Source organism: Littorina saxatilis, linkage group LG3 (genome assembly GCF_037325665.1).
Source record: "Littorina saxatilis isolate snail1 linkage group LG3, US_GU_Lsax_2.0, whole genome shotgun sequence".
NCBI classification, from domain to species: Eukaryota; Metazoa; Mollusca; class Gastropoda; order Littorinimorpha; family Littorinidae; genus Littorina; species Littorina saxatilis.
In genome coordinates this window covers 64,079,391-64,101,534 of record NC_090247.1, presented here as the reverse complement: position 1 = coordinate 64,101,534, position 22,144 = coordinate 64,079,391, and the positions used below count along the sequence as shown (strand labels likewise).

At 40.4% G+C, this 22,144-nt stretch overlaps 2 protein-coding genes across 2 annotated transcripts in view; one reads left to right on the top strand and one right to left on the bottom strand.

Moving 5' to 3' along the window:
• Positions 1-22,144, bottom strand: part of LOC138962934 (organic cation transporter protein-like) — a 66,895-nt gene that overhangs the window by 14,307 nt on the left and 30,444 nt on the right. The window contains exons 2-6 of the mRNA XM_070334903.1: positions 14,282-14,489; positions 7,101-7,204; positions 5,750-5,904; positions 4,275-4,443; positions 571-801 (exon numbers count right to left, since the gene is read on the bottom strand). Of these exons, the coding sequence (XP_070191004.1) occupies positions 571-801; positions 4,275-4,443; positions 5,750-5,904; positions 7,101-7,204; positions 14,282-14,489 (867 nt within the window). The remainder of the gene's footprint in view (positions 1-570; positions 802-4,274; positions 4,444-5,749; positions 5,905-7,100; positions 7,205-14,281; positions 14,490-22,144) is intronic.
• Positions 17,375-21,865, top strand: LOC138962930 (uncharacterized). Its single transcript, XM_070334895.1, has 3 exons — positions 17,375-17,723; positions 18,182-18,389; positions 18,928-21,865. The coding sequence occupies exons 1-3, from the start codon at positions 17,599-17,601 to the stop codon at positions 20,302-20,304; spliced, it is 1,710 nt and encodes a 569-aa protein (XP_070190996.1). The 5' UTR covers positions 17,375-17,598; the 3' UTR covers positions 20,305-21,865.

Genomic DNA, 22,144 nt, shown 5'->3' with positions numbered 1-22,144 from the left:
GTAGCTTAAGCCTCAATCGCACATGGCTATCTGACTCTTGGTAATGACCCAAGGATTTAATATAATGAAATATCCCTTAGTAGCTCAAGCCTCAATCGCACATAGCTATCTGACTCTTGGTAATAACCCAAGGATTTAATAATTTTATAATGAAATATCCCTTAGTAGCTCAAGCCTCAATCGCACATAGCTATCTGACTCTTGGTAATAACCCAAGGATTTAATATAATGAAATATCCCCCAGTAGCTCAAGCCTCAATCGCACATGGCTACCCTGCTCCTGGTTTACAATCCAGGGATTGAATGACATATATCCTATATGAACCAGAGTCCTAAATGGCCCTATTTGCACAAAAGTATCAGGATCCTGACAATCTCAGACATGTCGAAGCTCAAGCTTTGATTGAACATGACGTTTAGAATCCTGAAAAAAAGAATTGTCAGTATAGCTTACGGCACACTGATTTGCAACTGAAAATAATCTCAACAACAACAACAACAACAACAACAACAACAACAACAACAACAACAACAACAACAACAACAACAACACCAGTAACTTTAGCTTACCAGCTCAAATAAAGAAGGCTGTAACGAATCAAGAGTCTCGGAATTCGAAACAGTTGAAGGGGCGTAACCTTTGCGCCGCTGTTCTGGGAGTTGTCCACCTTTTCGAACATGGCGCTTGAAAGTTTCGGTGCTACGGAGACGCCATTTGTTTTTGCCATTGCATCGATAATCTTCTGAGCTTCGTCCAGCCGCCCCTTTGAGACAAGCCACCTTGGGGATTCTGGGATAAAACTGAAAGGAAGAAGGACATCGAGATCAAAGGCTCCGGCAGTTGATACACCCTCAGCATTTAAGCTAAAAGTAATTATACCTGTGGCCCTTCATCCCCGGAGTTCTCATGGTGGCCTTGGTCTCAGTGTTCCTGTTCGATCCTTCCCTGAATAGTAGTTCTGCTGTCAGTCTTCAACGTGTGACGTTCTGGGGGGTCGACGGAGGGACGTGGTGGCGGTCTGCTCTCTGGAGGGGACGCTCACTCAGTCTGGCTCCGCGACTTAACAGTCAATGTCGTTAGTAGGGGGCATAGTAGGTAGTGGGCTGCGTCCGTTAGCTCGGGACAGACCCACTACTGAACACCGTCGAAGTGACTCAGCAGAAGTGCAGTGTCATCTTCTAAAGGTGGCCTACCGCAGCGACCCGACATCCCCCCCCCCCCCCGCCCCCCCTGGAGCGTCTGTAAAATCGACAAGTCTGGCAACGGAACGAAATTCAGATGTGGATGGAGCAGTAAGTGCAGGTGTGAGAGCACAACGGGACAACGAACAGGTGTAAAGACGAGAAAAAAAAAATTATACCGAAGGCGCTATTTTGGGAAGTTTTGTGACGATTTGGACCATAACTAGTTCAAGGGGCATTCGCTGTACTGTAATACAGAAACACCTTCAATTATTCGCTCAACACTGCTTCGAAACTATGCCTAATAATAAAATGAATTTTAATCAGCAGGCGGTTTACTTCGCCCATCTCTCCTGTCAGGAGTCAGGACTTCCGGTCGTCATCATTATTTATTCAGATTTCATAGATACCCATTCGTCAAAACAGATTGAGATCGTTGGATTGAGGAAGTCAAACCTACAGTCTAGTTAACGCATGCAAGTTTCGTGCCATACACGGCTAAAACGCTTCGCATAACAAAAACAAATACAATGTCAGTTGGAGAATATTTGGGTCTGCAATGACTACCAAACTCAGAATTCAGATTTAAAAAAATAGAACGCTAAAACAGTTATTCTAAGACCTTCCTCTTATGTGTTGTCAACTATTCAACTCCCCAAAACGAACTGCATAGCTCTGGGCTCAAATCTGTATCTCTAGGAATAGCGCATGAAAAAGCCAGGGTCGAAAGGCAGGAAGAAAAGTATGACTCGCACAAAGAGGCGTCGCGATGACAATTAGTCTGGAATTCGTACTCAAAACACAGCCGTTTCAATTTTAGTAACTCAGCGCTAAAACGTTTATTTTAAGGTATTCCTGGTGTGTGGTCACATAATTACAACCCCCAACCTGGTCTTGGGGCGATTTGAGACAGTTGTCTTGTTTGATATATTCCCTTTAAACAGTGTGCGTGCGCGCGCGAGAAAGAGAGACTCAGACTCAGACTCAGACTCAGAACTTTATTACAAAAGGATAAAGGTTTTAGGCAAAGCCTATTCTTCCAACCTGTCCTTTATACAACACATAAAGACAGACGCACATTACAAATATAAATTCAATCATATAAAATACAGAAATACATTGTATGGAATGCAACACAATGTGCATTTAAGGAATTATATAAGGAGAACTCAAAAATTACAAAATTACATTGACATAGTTATACCTTTCATTTGGGAATAAAGTTGCTCCGATCAGCTACACATCCGTTAACACTAGTACACAATGTTCAACAAAATAACAATCGAACAAGACATTTCATTCACGAATGATGTGTGAACGTGACTGTCTCTTAAACAGAGAGAGAGACAGACAGACAGAGAGAGAGAGACAGAGACAGAGAGAGAGACAGAGGGAGAGAGAGAGAGGGAGACAGAGAGACAGAGACGGACAGAGAGACAGAGAGAGAGAGCCCGAGAAAGAGAGAGAGACAGACAGACAGAGAGAGAGAGACAGAGAGAGAGACAGAGAGAGAGACAGACGAAGAGAGAGAGAGAGACAGACAGACGAAGAGAGAGAGAGAGAGAGAAAGAGAGCGAGAGAGAGACAGACAGACAGACAGAGAGAGAGAGAGCGAGAGAGAACGAGAGAGAGAGAGAGAGAGAGAGAGAGAGAGAGATTGGATTGGATTGGATTGTTTAATTGTGTAACCAGTGATTTGGTTTTTACAATGGTAAAAAAAAAGAGAAAATGTACAAAATCAGCATTTCACGTAATCGAATCAAATGTAGATACATGGTGTTAAATATTTTTGGCAGTTGCTTGCTAATATAGTCACCTCACAATATAGATATAACATCGTAGCAAACAGTGTATCAACCATGAAAACTTTCTGGTAACGGTAATACCGAGGGGTACATTTTCCATGTCACGAATCAAACATCAAGTCTCTTCTGCCTCGCTTTCCAAGCCAGGAATAGATATTTAGCAAAACTTACGGCTTTTGTTTCGTCGCTACCTTTCAACAGTTCACACAGTTGGAGTTCGCATGGAGAGTCAACCGGTATGCCAATATATCTGGTTCTAATAGCCTGATACACTGGGCACACAAAGACAACATGCATTTCATCCTCAGTTTTATTTGTACAAAAAGGGCATAGCCGGCTTGCTTCCGAATGCGAAAAACGTTGCCTGTGTGCACTGAATGGAGAGACGCCAAGTCTGAACCTGCTGAGAGCTGTCCTGTAGATATTCACTTTTATAAAGTCTAAATAATGTTCTCGTCCGATCAGACTTTTGTGACTGTGGTAAAGTTCAAAGCGAGGACTTTGTGACGTATGGTTGAGCCATTTCAGACAAAAGTTTTCACTTAATCGTTCTTTGAAGGTGCGCAGGAATAGTCTCTCATCTGCCACGCTTCCAAATTGCCACACAAGGCCAAAACCAAGCTCACACAACAAAGACTTAACACGTGTGACCCAGTTGTCATGACCCCTTTCATGCATATTCAATAGGGACAAGTATGCCATCTTAGAAAATCGAACGTCCGGCTGCTTAAGTAAGCGGAACCAATATTGAATGCACTTTGCAGCGGACTCAATGTGAAGTGGATAACGGCCAAGTTCACTGTAAATCATGTCGTTAGGTGTCATGGTTGGTACATTCATAAAAAGCTTGCACGCGTAAAGGTGCACCCTTTCGATCTGTTTATTTTCGCTGTGACCCCAAAGTTCAGAAGCATAGAGCAGTGAAGGAACAATTTGAGCATCAAACAGTTTGAAAAACACTTCGCATGAGGAAATACCACACTTTTTCAGCGTTCTAAGGATTTCCATTGTTCCATTTTTGCCTCTCGACACAAATTCCTCCGTGCCTATGTTTAAACTCATCATTGTAGAGAGAGAGAGAGAGAGAGAGAGAGAGAGAGAGAGAGAGAGAGAGAGAGAGAGAGAGAGAGAGAGAGAGAGAGAGAGAGAGAGAGAGAGAGAGAGAGATTTGTCCTTCGCTGGGGGTTACAGTTCTTTGGCGTTGTATACTTCTACTTCATTTTAACTTTATTGTATTTGTCTGGTTGTTTACTTCCCTGCACGATTGTGTGTTTATTTTGCACTCACAAGTATCCAACAAGGATGACGGTGAAGGGGGACAGCAAGCAGGCCTGGTAGGATCGCCAGTCCCGCAGCAGGAAGGCACAGAGGCCGCCAAGCAGTGTCATGATGGTGCCCATCGTTGTCAGCAACGTTCCTGTCATGCGCCGGTACGAGGGGCCTTGCATCTCCAACGCTGTACGACATGACAAGACAAGACACAACACAGACAAGACAAGACACGTCAAGCCAAGGAAAGGCAAGGCAATACAAGGCAAGACAGGACATGGAAAGGCATTGCTAAGCAACGCAAAACAAGACAAGACAAGACAAGACAAGACAAGACAAGACAAGACAAGACAAGACAGGAAATAACAGGACAGGACAAGGTAAGACTGGACAAGACAAGATAAGACAACTGACTACAGTGTCCATTTATTTTATTTCATCAGTTGTTATAGCAGTACCAAAGAACGGACCACTGTAGATTTTAGACTAAGAGGTACTTTCAAAAACTAATGGACGTAATCCTGCCAAGCAGACAGGCACCATAATCTGTAACACTAACCAATACAATGACTCAGAGGATAAAAGTCGCTTGTTCATTTCAATGCTTAATTGTTATTCTCTCGGGTGCCAGGAGAAAAGGTTCCGTACAACTCTCGCTTACTCTATTACACGTGTCGTGTGCATAAAGAGCGATTATCCTACATACGTGAGAGAGACACCCGTACGTGAGATAATAATCGTTCAAATCACACGTGTGTATATCATGTAAATGAGGTCATGTCAAGCAAGTCTGGCAGGGACCTGTTTTTCCACTGCATATGGTGCCAAAGTCACCGAGACAAACGTCATTATAGAAACAAAATTTGCGCTCGCTAATTACCCTCCATGAATCTTTAGAACTAACACGTCACGCCACACTTTCAGAGTGACGTTTCTTTGCTTTGACGTAATAGATTGCACGAGGCTTTAGAAGAGATCGAGGTTCCAAAACAAGCGTCTTCAATTTAGCTGCCTCGACTGCAGGACATTTTCAGTAAAATACACGTAAGTACAGTATGTAGGATAAACAGAATACTACATGGCTTGCTGTTTCGTACCAGATTTACACTCGTTGCTTTTTCAAATAGTGAACAGCTCGCTTTCGCTCGCAGTTCAATATTTAAAAAAACAACTCGTGTAAATATTGTACGACCCAGCAAGCCATGTAGTATTCTCTATTTATTTCCCTTTGGTTATTTGATATCTTAACATCGCTCTAGCTCATTCTGTTTAAGATTCTAATCAATACAATGACATGACAATGAACAATGCAGACATTCGGACAACAGAATTTCACAAGGGGCAATAAATTCAAAGACGTTGCCGAGCAATGACGTGGGCATGACGTAACAGACAGATGAACCCAATAGGCTCTTTTCGGCTACAAAACGAGTCACTTTAGATTTTAACACTACACCTAACAAATCGAACGAGGTAATAAATCCATGACGTACGAATGACGTATGCAGGCAGATAGGCGCCGGTGGTGGTGGCACCCATCAGAAACCTGAGCACCATGAGGGTGAGAATGTTGGGCACGAACATCAGACCGACTCCCGTAGCCGTCATGCCAAGCACCATGATCAGGTACATGCGACGTCGACCAAAACTGTCAAAAAAATGAATGAGACACGACGTCGACCAAAACTCTCAAAACATGAATGAGACACGACGTCGACCAAAGAAAACATTCTTCACCCTCTCTTTCAAAATAAGATATTAAGACGTCATAATGGAAATAGTGACGCCCCCCCCCCCCCCCCCCTCCAAAAAAAAAAAAGAAGAAAAAAAGAGTCAAATTATTTGTGTGACTTAGTCATATCAGTAGTAGAACATCAATCAATCAATCAATCAATCAATCAATGAGTCTTATATCGCGCATATTCCGTGGGTACAGTTCTAGGCGCTCTGCAGTGATGCCGTGTGAGATGAAATTTTATACGGCCAGTAGATTGCAGCCATTTCGGCGCATATTTACCTTTCACGGCCTATTATTCCAAGTCACACGGGTATAAGTAGACAATTATTAACTGTGCCTAAGCAATTTTGCCAGGAAAGACCCTTTTGTCAATCGTGGGATCTTCAACGTGCACACCCAATGTAGTGTACACGGGGGGAGGTTCGGACACCGAAGAGAGTCTGCACACAAAGTTGACTCTGTGAAATAAATTTCCGCCGAACCTGGGATCGAACTCACGCTGACAGCGGCCAACTGAATACAAATCCAGCGCGCTACCAACTGAGCTACATCCCCGCCCCAACATTACCCGTGCGGCCACCGCCAGGCTGTGCATTAAGGCCAAAAAAAAAAATAGGTCTGTTTACGGTAACCCGACCGACCCTAGTTTTTTCGTGCGACCCTAGACTTTTTTTTGGTATTTGGGGAAAAAAAATAAAAAAATCTTGTTTTTTGGGCAAAATAACGTAAAAATATGGTTTTTTGGAGAAAAAAAAAAAAAAAAAAAAAAAAAAAACAATCCCGACCTACCGACCCTATTTTTTTGGCCTATGTTACCGTAAACAGACCTATTTTTTTTTTTGGCCTAATCGGTATCGTTCGAATTCGTCATTGAAGTTAGAACGGATCATGACGAGGATTGTGACAACGTCCATATAGTTATGCTTTTTATTCAGCTGTTGGTACAATGTTGATAAAGTGTTTTGTGTTGTTCGTAAATGACAAACTGAATTTTAATTTTTTACCAATAAATTATAACGTGTGTGGAGTGTAAACAAATAGGAATAATCGGTTACCTGCAGAACTATGGATACAAAGTTCATACTTACTAGTACTACTATACTTACTAGTCACCCCCAATGCTGTTCAAAAAAGCTCCGAGAAACTTGCCAGGGAATATCATCATGGTAGAATGAGAGCGATACTGCTTTCGGTCACACACCAGGTTTAGCTGAACACAGGACAGGTGGGGATAACTGTGGCACTTTATACATATTGCTTCCACACATCTTAAAGCCATATGTACTCGATGACTATACACGCTAATTGCTTTACCAACAGCTGGAGACATGCTAAATTAAGTTCCCTGCAAAATATTGTGGTCTAGGACCCCCTCAATGTTGAGATATGTTAATTTTCATTTTGATCTGGATCGTCCTATTTATAGATTTGCCAACAGAGGTAGCGTTGACGCAAGGGAAATAACTCCGCGTCTTTGTTTACATCCAAAGTTTTTGAGACTCAAAAACAAGCTGTAATGCATGTATATGGTCCGCGCATGGCGACATATCGTCATTACATGGTCTTATGGTGCGTTTGACATCGATTATGGGCAAACTACACTTTGTAAACACGGGAGCGCGTACATATGCCTTTAAGTGTATAATAATAATAATAATAATAATAATAATAATAATAATAATAATAAATGAGCATTTATATAGCGCAACATCATAACTTTACAATTATGCTCTTTGCGCTTGACAACTCCGAAGTGTATATGAGTATGCTTGAGTTGTTAATGCGAAATATTGTGTATGAGTGCGCCTTGTGTCGCCTTGTGGTGAGATATGTGCGCGTTATAAATTCTCGTATTATTATTATTTATTACTATCTTACTCAAACTTCTATACAACACAATACAATACAATAATACTTTTTTTTTTATCTCAAAATCAAATAAACAAGAATGGTCAAATTTTGATAGAACTATATTTTGGAAGGTTTGCAGTCTATCTGTTTTGTGATTCCTACTTATTATTTTGAGGAATTCATGTTGTGGCTGACAACAAGACTAGATATATGGGTTTACAACCCTCCTGATGACCTGAATGCATTTTATCCAGGGAAAGACGGTACGTAAGTATACTTCTCTTTTTCTTTTTCGTTCATGGGCTGAAACTCCCATGTTAACTCATGTTGTTTGCACGAGTGGATTGTTACAGTCGCAGACCTGTTTACCCCCATAAGTGTTTTGGAGTAATGCTCAGCCCCAAAAATAGTAATCCTGGCACAAAAATAGTAATCATCCAGCATTCGTCGCTAATTACAACGCACATGACAACTGTGTCTGCGAAACGCAATCATGCACATATATCCATCATTCACAAACAAAACACATCAGTCAGTTTTTGTAGTCATCATAATTTCAAAGAAGATCACATCAAAAGCACATGCATCACTGATTCTTTTTCTTTTGCTCGTAGTAGGCCTTTTTCAGTGTCAAGCGCTTCTCTACTGTACTTGCGCTTGCCGAATGAGTGAGGGCGAGACTTCACCACTAGAATAAGGCTCTCCAGCGTCTCATCAGACAGACATGATCTCTGGTCAGTCCTGTGCTTTTTCACCCCATTTTGCCATTGAAAAAAACAATGCCAAACATGTGAATTGATAAAAAAAAAAAAAGATAAAATTTTTTTTTAATTTTTTTTATTTATGAAAATCGTAGTCTTGACACGGATAGCGGAATGGCGTATTTTTTGCAGAAAATCGTAATAAATTACGCCAAAATCGTAAGGGTAAACAGGTCTGCAGTCGTGTATGACCGTTTTTACCCCGCCATTCAGGCAGCATACGCTGATTTCGGGGGAAGCACGCTGGGTCTTTTCGTGTTTCTATAAACCACCGAACTCTGACATGGGTTACAGGATCTTTTCCATGCGCACTTGATCTTGTGCTTGTTTCGTTATAATAATAATAATAATTATAATAATAATAAAGTAGATGTGTACTGCCGGGCAGTACATACCCCAAGCGAAGTCGTCCATCTGTGTGTACATGATTCTCTCTCTCTCTCTCTCTCTCTCTCTCTCTCTCTCTCTCTCTCTCTCTCTCTCTCTCTCTCTCTCTCTCTCTCTCTCTCTCTGTCTTAAAATGTGTCATCGATGACGTGTTTTCATACTTGCTAATGCGGCAGGCTAATCATGACGTCAAATTGAAACTTCTTGAAGTCTCTCAGAAAGGGACATGAAAACCATGTGGGGGTTACTGGTTTGGGCTGAAAAAAAACCCAACTCCACCTAAAATTCAAGCGCCTATGGGGCTGAATTATGCAGCATAAATTGTGAAACATCAGGATATCTCACACTTTCAATTCTGCCATCATGTCAAATCTGACAACAAACCTACCCACAAAATGTCATAAATAATTATCGGTGTAGAATTGAGACTTAACGGTTTTTAACTGCCAAAAATAAGTTTTTTTGACTGGAATAGTTTGTCTTGAAATTCAGTTTGGGACAACGGACCCACCCACTAAATTTCATAAAGATAGGTGACAATTTAAATGTAACGGTTTTTAACTGCCAAAATTATGTTTTTCTTCTGGAAAAGTATGGAGTGAAAATCAGTTGGGGACAACGAACCTACCCACAAAATTTCATAAATATCGATGAAGAATTGAGATTTAACGGTTTTTAACTGCCAAAAATAAGGTTTTTTGTCTGGAAAAGTATGTCTTAAAATTCAGTTTGGGACAACGGACCCACCCACTAAATTTCATAAAGATAGGTGAAGAATTGAAATTTAACGTTTTTTAACTGCCAAAATTATGTCTTTCTTCTGGAAAAGTATAGAGTGAAAATCAGTTGGGGACAACGAACCTACCCACAAAATTTCATAAATATCGGTGAAGAATTGAAATTTAACGGTTTTTAACTGCCAAAATTATGTTTTTCTTCTGGAAAAGTATGGAGTGAAAATAAGTTGGGGACAACAAACCTACCTTTAAAATTTCATAAGAATCAGTGAAGAAATAGGATTTAACGATTTTTTAACGGCCTTTAAATCATTGGTGATGTCATCATAACCCAGTCGTTGTAGTTGTCGTCGTAGTTGTTGGTGTTGTTGTTGTCATGTTCGTTGTCGTGATTGTTGTTGTTCTCGTGTTGTTGTTTTTGTTGTTGTTGTTGTTGTTGTCGTCGTCGTCGTCGATGTCATTTGTTGTTGTTGTTGTTATCGTCGTCGTCGTCGTCATCGTCGTCGTTGTCAGAGGTTATTTCTAAAGATTTCATTGATAGTCTTTGTTCTCGTCACCAAGACTTGCTAAGAACAAGCTTGGAACAGCAAGAGTTCCAAGAACAAGATTAGAACAACTCATTACATCATTACCAGTACGTCATTTGTATTTAGAACACACTTTAGAAAAAAACTCTTCAGCTACAAACCAGTCACCCTCACATGTCGGAGGTGTTTGTCTAAACCACTTACTGAAATGTTTTGAGGTTTAATGACCATACACATGTTGAACCGGTGAGTGTCTTCCGCTGCTTAATTCGCAAATAACTATTTTATTAAAGGCATATGTACGCGCTCCCGTGTTTACAAAGTGTAGTTTGCCCATAATCGATGTCAAACGCACCATAAGACCATGTAATGACGATATGTCGCCATGCGCGGACCATATACATGCATTACAGCTTGTTTTAGAGTCTCAAAAACTTTGGATGTAAACAAAGACGCGGAGTTATTTCCCTTGCGTCAACGCTACCTCTGTTGGCAAATCTATAAATAGGACGATCCAGATCAAAATGAAAATTAACATATCTCAACATTGAAGGGGTCCTAGACCACAATATTTTGCAGGGAACTTAATTTAGCATGTCTCCAGCTGTTGGTAAAGCAATTAGCGTGTATAGTCATCGAGTACATATGGCTTTAAAGTCCGCTTGAAACGCTCAAAGATGAAATTCCATGTTAAAAAGTGACAAAAGTTTCACATTTTCCCGTTGTAACAGCTTCCGATGATATTATATGAAAATTCTGATCCTCTGAGAGGATTCCCCGAAACAAAATCAGTTTGTACGCCTAATTTTAATAGAATTGTCCAAACAGTGTCGCTAATATTGTGCTAAAAGATGAATTCTAGAACAATGTTCACAGACAGACACCACTTGGCAAAAAAAATTTCAGTGCTGGGAGATGAAAAAAAAAACTACCTCGCTACGCGCGGGCTTCGCCCGCGCTCCGCTTGGATAATAATAATTAAGTAGATGTGTACTGCCGGGCAGTACATACCCCAAGCGAAGTCGTCCATCTGTGTGTACATGATTCTCTCTCTCTCTCTCTCTCTCTCTCTCTCTCTCTCTCTCTCTCTCTCTCTCTCTCTCTCTGTCTTAAAATGTGTCATCGATGACGTGTTTTCATACTTGCTAATGCGGCAGGCTAATCATGACGTCAAATTGAAACTTCTTGAAGTCTCTCAGAAAGGGACATGAAAACCATGTGGGGGTTACTGGTTTGGGCTGAAAAAAAACCCAACTCCACCTAAAATTCAAGCGCCTATGGGGCTGAATTATGCAGCATAAATTGTGAAACATCAGGATATCTCACACTTTCAATTCTGCCATCATGTCAAATCTGACAACAAACCTACCCACAAAATGTCATAAATAATTATCGGTGTAGAATTGAGACTTAACGGTTTTTAACTGCCAAAAATAAGTTTTTTTGACTGGAATAGTTTGTCTTGAAATTCAGTTTGGGACAACGGACCCACCCACTAAATTTCATAAAGATAGGTGACAATTTAAATGTAACGGTTTTTAACTGCCAAAATTATGTTTTTCTTCTGGAAAAGTATGGAGTGAAAATCAGTTGGGGACAACGAACCTACCCACAAAATTTCATAAATATCGATGAAGAATTGAGATTTAACGGTTTTTAACTGCCAAAAATAAGGTTTTTTGTCTGGAAAAGTATGTCTTAAAATTCAGTTTGGGACAACGGACCCACCCACTAAATTTCATAAAGATAGGTGAAGAATTGAAATTTAACGTTTTTTAACTGCCAAAATTATGTCTTTCTTCTGGAAAAGTATAGAGTGAAAATCAGTTGGGGACAACGAACCTACCCACAAAATTTCATAAATATCGGTGAAGAATTGAATTTTAACGGTTTTTAACTGCCAAAATTATGTTTTTCTTCTGGAAAAGTATGGAGTGAAAATAAGTTGGGGACAACAAACCTACCTTTAAAATTTCATAAGAATCAGTGAAGAAATAGGATTTAACGATTTTTTAACGGCCTTTAAATCATTGGTGATGTCATCATAACCCAGTCGTTGTAGTTGTCGTCGTAGTTGTTGGTGTTGTTGTTGTCATGTTCGTTGTCGTGATTGTTGTTGTTCTCGTGTTGTTGTTGTTGTTGTTGTTGTTGTTGTTGTTGTTGTTGTTGTTGTTGTTGTTGTCGTCGTCGTCGTCGATGTCATTTGTTGTTGTTGTTGTTATCGTCGTCGTCGTCGTCATCGTCGTCGTTGTCAGAGGTTATTTCTAAAGATTTCATTGATAGTCTTTGTTCTCGTCACCAAGACTTGCTAAGAACAAGCTTGGAACAGCAAGAGTTCCAAGAACAAGATTAGAACAACTCATTACATCATTACCAGTACGTCATTTGTATTTAGAACACACTTTAGAAAAAAACTCTTCAGCTACAAACCAGTCACCCTCACATTTCCGAGGTGTTTGTCTAAACCACTTACTGAAATGTTTTGAGGTTTAATGACCATACACATGTTGAACCGGTGAGTGTCTTCCGCTGCTTAATTCGCAAATAACTATTTTATTAAAGTCCGCTTGAAACGCTCAAAGATGAAATTCCATGTTAAAAAGTGACAAAAGTTTCACATTTTCCCGTTGTAACAGCTTCCGATGATATTATATGAAAATTCTGATCCTCTGAGAGGATTCCCCGAAACAAAATCAGTTTGTACGCCTAATTTTAATAGAATTGTCCAAACAGTGTCGCTAATATTGTGCTAAAAGATGAATTCTAGAACAATGTTCACAGACAGACACCACTTGGCAAAAAATTTTTCAGTGCTGGGAGATGAAAAAAAAAACTACCTCGCTACGCGCGGGCTTCGCCCGCGCTCCGCTTGGATAAGGGTATTTATAGGGCGCAAATCCTAAAATAGTTCTAAGCGCCTGACAATCGATCTTAAATATAATAATCTTACTAACAGCAACAATACACAAAAGCGCATTACAATCAATCTTAAATATAATAATCTTAATAACAGCAACAATACACATTAAAAACAAATATGTAAAAAAAAGCGTGTGGTGCGCTCTCCTTTTACTCTACTCGTCTTTCCTCTCATCTTTTAGGGTACTTTTGATTCGGGGAAGAAGTTCTTCCTAATTTTGCAATGTCAGTTTGTAAGTTCCTAAAACGTTTGTCACAGAGCACAACAATCTACATTGACGAATTCCGGAAGATTTGTCTTTTCTTGGAAACATTGAGGCAAGGTTAACGTCACATTGTCGGCCAATGGCTACACTGAGACAAGCTTTAGCACTGTCTCGTAACTAACGCGATAGTCGGACAGAGTTGCGCCCCTGGAACGACAGGTAGTTCCGGTATGTGTTTGCAAAACTGTGGAACCGCATGACAATCCGCCCTTCAACTTCTTTACACACGTAGTTTGAACAGCAGACACAGTAAGGTTTCCCTCCACCACGTATCTTCTTCTCTCGTTCAGCCATTTTGGACGTAAACAAAACAACCGGAACTACCCGCCGACAGCGCAGCGGGCTATGGCAGGGACGGACAACTCTTATCACTTTCGTTTTGAGACAATGCTATAGGTTGTATTTTGTGTGTATGATTAGTGTGTCTCTACACGTCGTAGCCCGATCTGTGGACTAAGGTATGCTTGTTTGTTTGTTTGTTTAACGCCCAGCCGACCACGAAGGGCCATATCAGGGCGGTGCTGCTTTGACATAATTATAACGTGCGCCACACACAAGACAGAAGTCGCAGCACAGGCTTCATGTCTCACCCAGTCACATTATTCTGACACCGGACCAACCAGTCCTAGCACTAACCCCATAATGCCAGACGCCAGGCGGAGCAGCCACTAGATTGCCAATTTTAAAGTCTTAGGTATGACCCGGCCGGGGTTCGAACCCACGACCTCCCGATCACGGGGCGGACGCCTTACCACTAGGCCAAACTAAGGTATGCGATCAGCCTCTCTTCCACTACCCACACACACTTGGCAGAGTTATTTCCGAACATCATCTATTACCTCTGTCACGTATGTCGATTTGAACACCGATTTGTCGTACACCCACTCATCACACGCAACTTCTGATTCGTTGTCAAGAGTGACGTCATACACTGTACACGTCACGTAGTCTCCGTTTACATCCTGAGGTATTGAAGCATTGACGAGCAGAGCATGCTGGGGATTTTGTATTTCGTAAGTGTCGTTTTCCAGCCCCGGAATCTTGCATCTGAGGAAATGAAAAAATAAATGAAAAAAAAACCCACACGTTACAGTCGAAGTTTGAAAATAAACTTAGAATTCGAAATGACATGCACAAATTATGACTTAACAAGATGGACCTTGCTCTGGCAAGATCTCATTTGCGCAGTAAATGTAAATAGAATAGGGGAGGGTGATTTTGAAATTAGGCAGACAGGTTGAGGTTTTTAGACTGATTTTAACAGTTCACCACAGAAAACACACACACACACACACACACACACACACACACACACACACACACACACACACACACACACACACACACACACATACACACCAGAAATAACATAGTTGGCATGAAATCAGGGCCGCTCACCAGCAGCAGTGACAGCGACTGTCTCGGGAAACAGTGCGACAAAACTCGGCACACTTAAAAAGGCTGAGACATAATTTGACTGAACGTTAGTAGCACTAAAGTTCTAAATATTAACGATTACATTGTAATTACGAAACGGAGAGCAGTACGATTGATGTACTGCTTTGCTTTTGACTGTAAGTATCTTCCGGTGCATAATCTAATAACATTTCATTTAAATAAAATCACCCCCAGAAGATATTTCAGCCAATACACTGTATATAACTACATTTTTGTGTTGCACACACAGACACACACACACACAGACTCACACACACACACACACTAACACACACACACACACACACACACACACATACACACACACACACACACACACACACACACACACACACGCACTAACACAAAAGCGCCGCGAACATTGAATTTATAAAGAGACATCTTTACTCAAGGGAAGCAACTGTGACACATGTTCACACATGGGTGCTACAGAGTTATAGTTGATGAAAGGATACTGTTGAAACACTGTCAGACGTTAGCTTTGGTTTGCTTTAGTAGTGGCAAAGAAGGAAAGCCTGTGACATGTTGTGCACATGTAGGCTACATAATTATGAGACAAATAAACCTGGAATAACAAACGTTTCGCGCACCAGCTTGACGGCTTCGTCAGACAACAACGAAGAAAACGTCTGTCACACGACCAAGTCTGAATAGCAGGTACGAACTTGCGGCTGTTTGTGACCCTGCGCCCGTCGCATGTCCAATAGCCTTGTCGGTGGAATGTCATCAGACACAACCATTGTTTTGGTTGTTTGAATTCAGGTTCAACTGAACTATTGAGGAACAACTGTTACACTGTACACAGGAAAAATCAGAGCCTTGGCAGACGAAAAAAAGACAAAGAAATCATTTGAGTTACTTCCCTTGTTTAAACATTTCATATTATTTTTAGTTAGACCGTAAGAAGAAGGACTATTCGAATATGGAATTTTTAGTCTAACAAGTTTTTATATCAACAATTGTTTGTGTTACACTTAAAATATAAAATGGGTAGGAACAAAATTAGGTATCAAATTTGTTGTGTACTACTATTACTTTTATGTAAAGTATTATTAATAAATTTAGTACTTACTACTTATACATTCAAATTGCGGTAAACTATCAATCAAGCTTTACACGAAAATTATATTGTATTCTTTGAAAGGTTCATAGTACTTTGTACGAATGAATCCTGAAAATATGAACTTGGCCAAAATATTTTAGGAACAAATTTCAAACCCAAATTAAAGCATTATCCCCGTGTCAATTCATTAAAATAGTGAATGTCAGTTAAAGGTGGTCGTCTACATTTTTGCTTTTTTTGAATAATCGCTAAAAAGTTATGTCAAATGATGAATGAACCATGGGGAAAAAAGTTTATAGAAAAAAAATATATGTAAAAAAAGATTTTCTTTTTGGGTAGCGTGACTCACGCTTCCAATATTTTGTTTTCTGTTTGCTGAGAACATGTGCTTTTCCTAAAAATACTGACCAATCCAATTCATGTCACTATGCTTATAGCCACAAGTGCAGCAACAGTTTGACACTGGAGCGCTGTCCACGCTTTTTTTTTTAAACACACGAAATGCACGGGATTTGAGAGGAGTTTTGCGCTTGGCATTTTCCAAATAAGGATATCCTACTATTAGTACTAAGCTGGAATACTACAATGAATTTTCAAACGGCTCCACTGGCTTCGTCTTTCCTGAACGAAAGGGGGTGTATTTGTTGATATTTGTAGATAATAGTCTCTACATTTTAATTGTCAAATGGCGATTTCGGTATACAAATGTAGACAAGGACCTTTAAGACCGTTCACTTAACCTCCAGGATCACCTTTCGGATTAAATATTTCTTTTACAGGGATCACGTGACCGCCGCTCAAGTAAGGGTACCCTCAAAATCGATCAGACAAAAACGGATCGATAAGTCCGCTGAGTGTTATTTATGAAACTCCGGTAAGGACTTACCCGGGTATCCTTGGCATTCGATGTCATTAATCCAACAAATAAGCCCACAAATTTGTGGGGCACATTTCCAGTTTGTGGACCACAAAAATAAGCCCACAAATTTGTGGGACACATTTCCAGTTTGTGGACCACAAAATGAAGGCCAAAACAAAATGTGGGGCACAAAATGTGCGCCATAAAAATAAAGGCAAATAAAAGTAGCCCTTAAATAAAATATGAAGCAAGTTTTTGTGGACCATAAAATTCGATTGATCACTTTCCCGAGAAGTCGGTTTTAAGACACAATAAAACACTCTTCCTTAGTGGAGTACATGAATAGTATTGATGACAAAAAGCATGGCGGCCGTCGTGACTGATATTATTGAAAACAATCTAATATTTGGCAGTTCAACACGTCCACCAGAGAAATATACCGACAAAGAAGTTGAAACACCGACTGCCCTTCTGAAAGAATTCAATCGGGATGTGAATGATACAGCTGATTTTGGACACGGTCTGCCTTGAATGGGGAGGTTGGCGATGAATAGACGAATTGCCGGTTCCGGGACTTACATGACCCGAAGAGCGGCCCTCTTCGTATGCGCGCGCATCCTATTTTCCGCGGATTTTCTGCTGCGAGCACATTCGATGCCGGCTGCCGTCAGGCTTGAAGCTGAGAAGAGAAAATGAATTGGCTGTGTCTTAGCGTCGGGCGCGTTGTTGAACTTTTTTCATGCCAGTAGATTTGTGCCGAAGTGCAAAAGCAAACTATGGCATTTCATTGTGCGATTGCTCAATGCAGTAATGGGGCCCGGCGTTTGAAAAAGTGGAAGGCTGCAACGTGCGCTGCTCATCACATTTTAAACACCGAGTGTGACTGTCCTGCACCTTTCAGGTACTTGAACTTCTAACATTTTTTTTTTTTACTTTCGTTTATAACTAAAGTTTTGTCTCAACTCAGATTTCATCACAGCATTGGTCATTTAATTTTTTTTTTTTTTTTTAAGTTTGTTTCTTTTTCTTAAAATCATAGCCATAGGTTATGAACGAAGAACCCAAGTTTCATGTTCTGGTACATACTGCTGATACTGACTTCTTTGAAACTATATTTACAGCCCAGTCATTGTAATAACGCTGTTGAATTTTTGAAACACAGAAAATACTTTTTAGTATTGAAAATGAATAAATAAATAATCACTTAGTTTTGAACTGAAATAGATGATCATATGTCAGTTGTCATAAGTGTGTCAAGGAGAACAGAAAAACTGCTGATTAAACATGTGTTTTGCTTTGTCTTTTATCCCATTTTATATTCATTAACGGTATTTTTTATTCCTCCTTTTTATGTTCCAGCCTATGGAAAATTCCAACTCGCAAGAAAGACCCTGCACATCGTGACAAGTGGAAGATTCTTATCAACAGAATCAATCCAACAACTAACAAGCTACTTTCCCCATCCAGAGACCAGAAGGTCTGCTCAAGACATTTCAAGGATGGGCAGCCAACAGATGAGAACCCCTACCCAACAGAACATCTTGGATTTCCTGATTTTCCCAAAAAGGTCAGTCACAATCTATCGTCAGTTTGTGTACATGAACCAGATATATGTATATATATGTGATTCCAGCCTTGTAAGTACAGGAAAACCGGCAGATACATTTTTTTTTATTACTTTTTTCTAGTGTTTATCCATTTTAATATTGTATTTTTTTTATTTATTTTTTTTTATTTTATTTATTTATTTTTTATTATTATTATTATTTTTTTTTTTTTTTTTTTTTGGGGGGGGGGGGTTGTATGCTTCTTATGTGCTTGGTTTTGTGACTTTTTTGGTGTGGGGGGGAAGGGGGTGTGTTGATGGTGGTCAGATAAATCTTCTCTGTGTAAACTGTAAAATGATTTCTTGATACTAATGATAGCCATGAATAAGTCTTCTGTATTAAAGTTTAAACTCAGTTTAAATTAAACAAGAAATTTCTGTTTATGAATGTGTCTGAACCTTGGGTTTATGTTCAACCACTGTTCTTTATCTGAGATTGGTTACAATCCATGACCTGAGTAATTCAGTGCTGTATTTTGCTGTTTTGTATGTTTCACAGGTTTCCAGAGTGCTGATGCATGAGTTCACACCTTTGCCTAAACGATCCAGACGTGGAGGGCTGACAAACACGATTGAAAGAGTCCTGGTCCCGCCTGACATACCAGAGCCACAACATGTAGAGGACCCAGTCATCGAGATCCAGACTACTCAGGCAAGATCCCCCAGCGTCAACGGTTTACTGCTGACTGTCTTCGTGCTTCTGTCTGTGACAAATATGCTTTTTAAGCAAGTCCAGCGACTAGCGAAAGACATCATTGCTCTTCATTTGCAGTGTTCTCAACTGAGGAAGGAGTTGGAGAACCTCCGCAGGGTTTTGGCTCAGGGAACCCATGTGCAAGTGAGCACCCCCACACCTTTGCCGCCCTTACCAAAGCCTGAAGCTAAGGCTGAAAATGTTCCGAAGTTGAAAGTTGGTCTGAAGCAGAAAAAAAGGCCACCAAATATTTTTCGAAATGTACTGACACCGGAGAATGTGAAATACTACACTGGCTTGAAGAGCAAAACTCTAGTTCGGCTTATCCATGACTGCGTCAAAGAGTATGTGGTGAGAAGGTGGAAGGGTCAAGCAAGTGAGAAGAAAAAGCGCGTTTTCCGCAAGCCTCCCTCAAAGTTTGGTCCAAAACGATTCCTGAGAGGCATCGATGAGCTGGTGTTGGTTCTCATGAGGCTTCGGCTAGGCCTTGATTTTCAAGACTTGGCGGACCGGTTTGCCGTATCAAGGAGTCATGCATCGAGGCTGTACACATCGTGGATGAAGGCATTGTCAGCAGTGCTGTGCCACATGATTCAGATCCCTGATTTGGAGACTGTGCTGGCAACAAAACCAGCACGCTACAGGGGAAGGGACCTGACAAATCTGGTGGCAATCGTAGACTGCACGGAGCTGTTCATCGAGACACCCCAGGATCTGGCTACTCAGGCTGCAACGTGGAGTGACTATAAGCACCACAACACGCTGAAGATCCTTGTGGGTGTGTGCCCAAACAGTTACATTTGCTATGTGTCTGCAGTATACGAGGGGCGGATTTCGGACACAGAGCTGACAAAGGACTCTGGTTTCCTTGAAAAACTACCTCCCCATACATCTTTGATGGCCGACAAGGGGTTCAGCATTGCAGCTGAATGTGCACAGTTATCCCTTGGAGTGATCATTCCACCAGGACGACGGGGCCAATCACAGATGTCAACAGCTGCAGTGCAAAAGACCAAGAAAGTTGCCAATCTGAGGATCCTGGTGGAACAGGTGATAAGACGCCTGAAGTGCTTCAAGTTCTTGAAGAACGAAATCAGCTTGGCTGGTGCTGATCTGGTGGATGAGGCTGTGATTGTGTGCGCTGCATTGTGCAATTTGCAGGGACCTATCTATCTGCAGTAGATTGTAGAAAGGAGCTGTGGGAATATTGCGGAAGATAATCTTTGATACACGCTCTTGATACTATGTGTACATATTTTGGATTTTTTAAACGCCAACTCTGGACGGTGCTTTGTGTGTGCATGTCTTGCACTTCTTACGTGAACTATGGATGATGCTGTGTATATAACTTGGATTTTTATGTGCATGGTGCTGTGTGCGCAAGTTGGAATTTTTTTTTATATATACATGTGAACTATGGATGGTGCTATGTGTGTACGTAACTTCAGGCTTCTTGCATGAACTGTTGATGGTGTTGTGTTTGATACTTTATCAGGCTGCAAAAAAAAAAAAAAAAAAAAAAAATTCTCAGAAGGATTAGAAGTGCCAAATATTTCAGAATATTGCGGAAGATAATCTTTGATGCACGCTCTTGATACTACTGGGTAAGGAGAGTGAGCTCTGAACTCGGTTGATATTGTGGATTCATTTCTTGATTTCATTTTATTTCTGGACTCAGGAGTCTTGGTATTATGGATTTCTTGTCTTTCTTAGTTTCCTTACCACCCAAGACTGCAGATGATTTTTTTGTTGTTGCTATGAGGACTTCAGATGTGTGTGTGTGTAATTACATTTAATTTGTGTGTGAAGTCTGAATTCTTAGACAAGGATTTGTGTTACTTTTTTTTTCTTTTTGTACCTGTGTTCGGGGTGATGCTGTGTGTAGTCAATTTGTATTCTTTATTGCTGTGTCAATGATCTGATTTTGTTTTACATAGACTCTAGTTAGATGGTGCTTTGTGTACAAACAATGTATGTTTTATAGTCATTATACGTAAAGACTAGATCAGTGGATGGGGCTGTGTGTACTTTTTTTTTTTTTTACATAAAGACTGGATGATTCTGTGTTTGTATACATGTTTTTTTATGTGAACACAAGATGGTTCTGTGTGTACATAATTTGGATTTTTTAAACGCCAACTCTTGACGGTGCTGTGTGTGTGTGGATATCTTGCATTTTTTATGTGAACTATGGATGGTGCTGTGTATATAACTTGGATTTTTTATGTGCATGGAGCTGTGTGCACAAGCTGTATTTTTTTTATATGTTAACTATGGATGGTGCTATCTGTGCACATAACTTCCGGCTTCTTGCATGAAGGACTGATGGTGTCGTGTTTGATATTCTTATGCTGCAAAATTTTGTTTTTTCTCAGAAGGATATGTTCAGTTATTTTCATGAATTTGCACTCACTCCTGCGAACATCTGTTTACGAGTAATAAATAGTCATTAGATGTGCCAAATATTTCAGTGAATGAAACCTGTACTTCTGAGTGCACTTCTGCCTGGTTTACTTTCAAGAGTGTCTGTCTTTATATGATCATAGCCATTTGCCAAGATACACGTTTGCTTGAATCGTCTGGTGTAAGAAGCGTTTTTCTTTGAAATTATGCCAACTTTGATTTTTGTGTGTGTGTAAATATTTGGGTGTTCTGCATGTCTTGTAATGTCAGACACAGTGTGATGGTGCCCTTTTAACTTGCATGTTGCACTGATGGTTTCAATAAATGTCTTGATTCATTACCACCGTCTTCTGATCTGATAAACTGATGTGCTGAACAAGGTAATTGATGAAAAAGTGTGTGGTATACGGTTGCTACTGCTGTGTTGCTGAGCCGTTTACTGTAAGGGTGGTCTTTTGATGAGATGATGAAAGTTTTGTCATAAGATGACCCTGACAGTAAAAGGCTCAGAAACGCAGAAGTGTCATAAACCAAACAGTAATAGTGCAGGTTTTCGGCTGTATAATGCTATTTCTACTTTCAGTTCCTCCATGCACACACACACACAGTTCATTCACAC

Bases quoted from the DNA above. Each gene is read 5' to 3' on its own strand.
- LOC138962930 (XM_070334895.1), top strand. From the start codon at position 17,599: ATGGCATTTCATTGTGCGATTGCTCAATGCAGTAATGGGGCCCGGCGT. The intron at 17,724-18,181 runs GTACTTGAACTT...TTTATGTTCCAG, and splicing joins GACTGTCCTGCACCTTTCAG to CCTATGGAAAATTCCAACTC. The intron at 18,390-18,927 runs GTCAGTCACAAT...TATGTTTCACAG, and splicing joins TTCCTGATTTTCCCAAAAAG to GTTTCCAGAGTGCTGATGCA.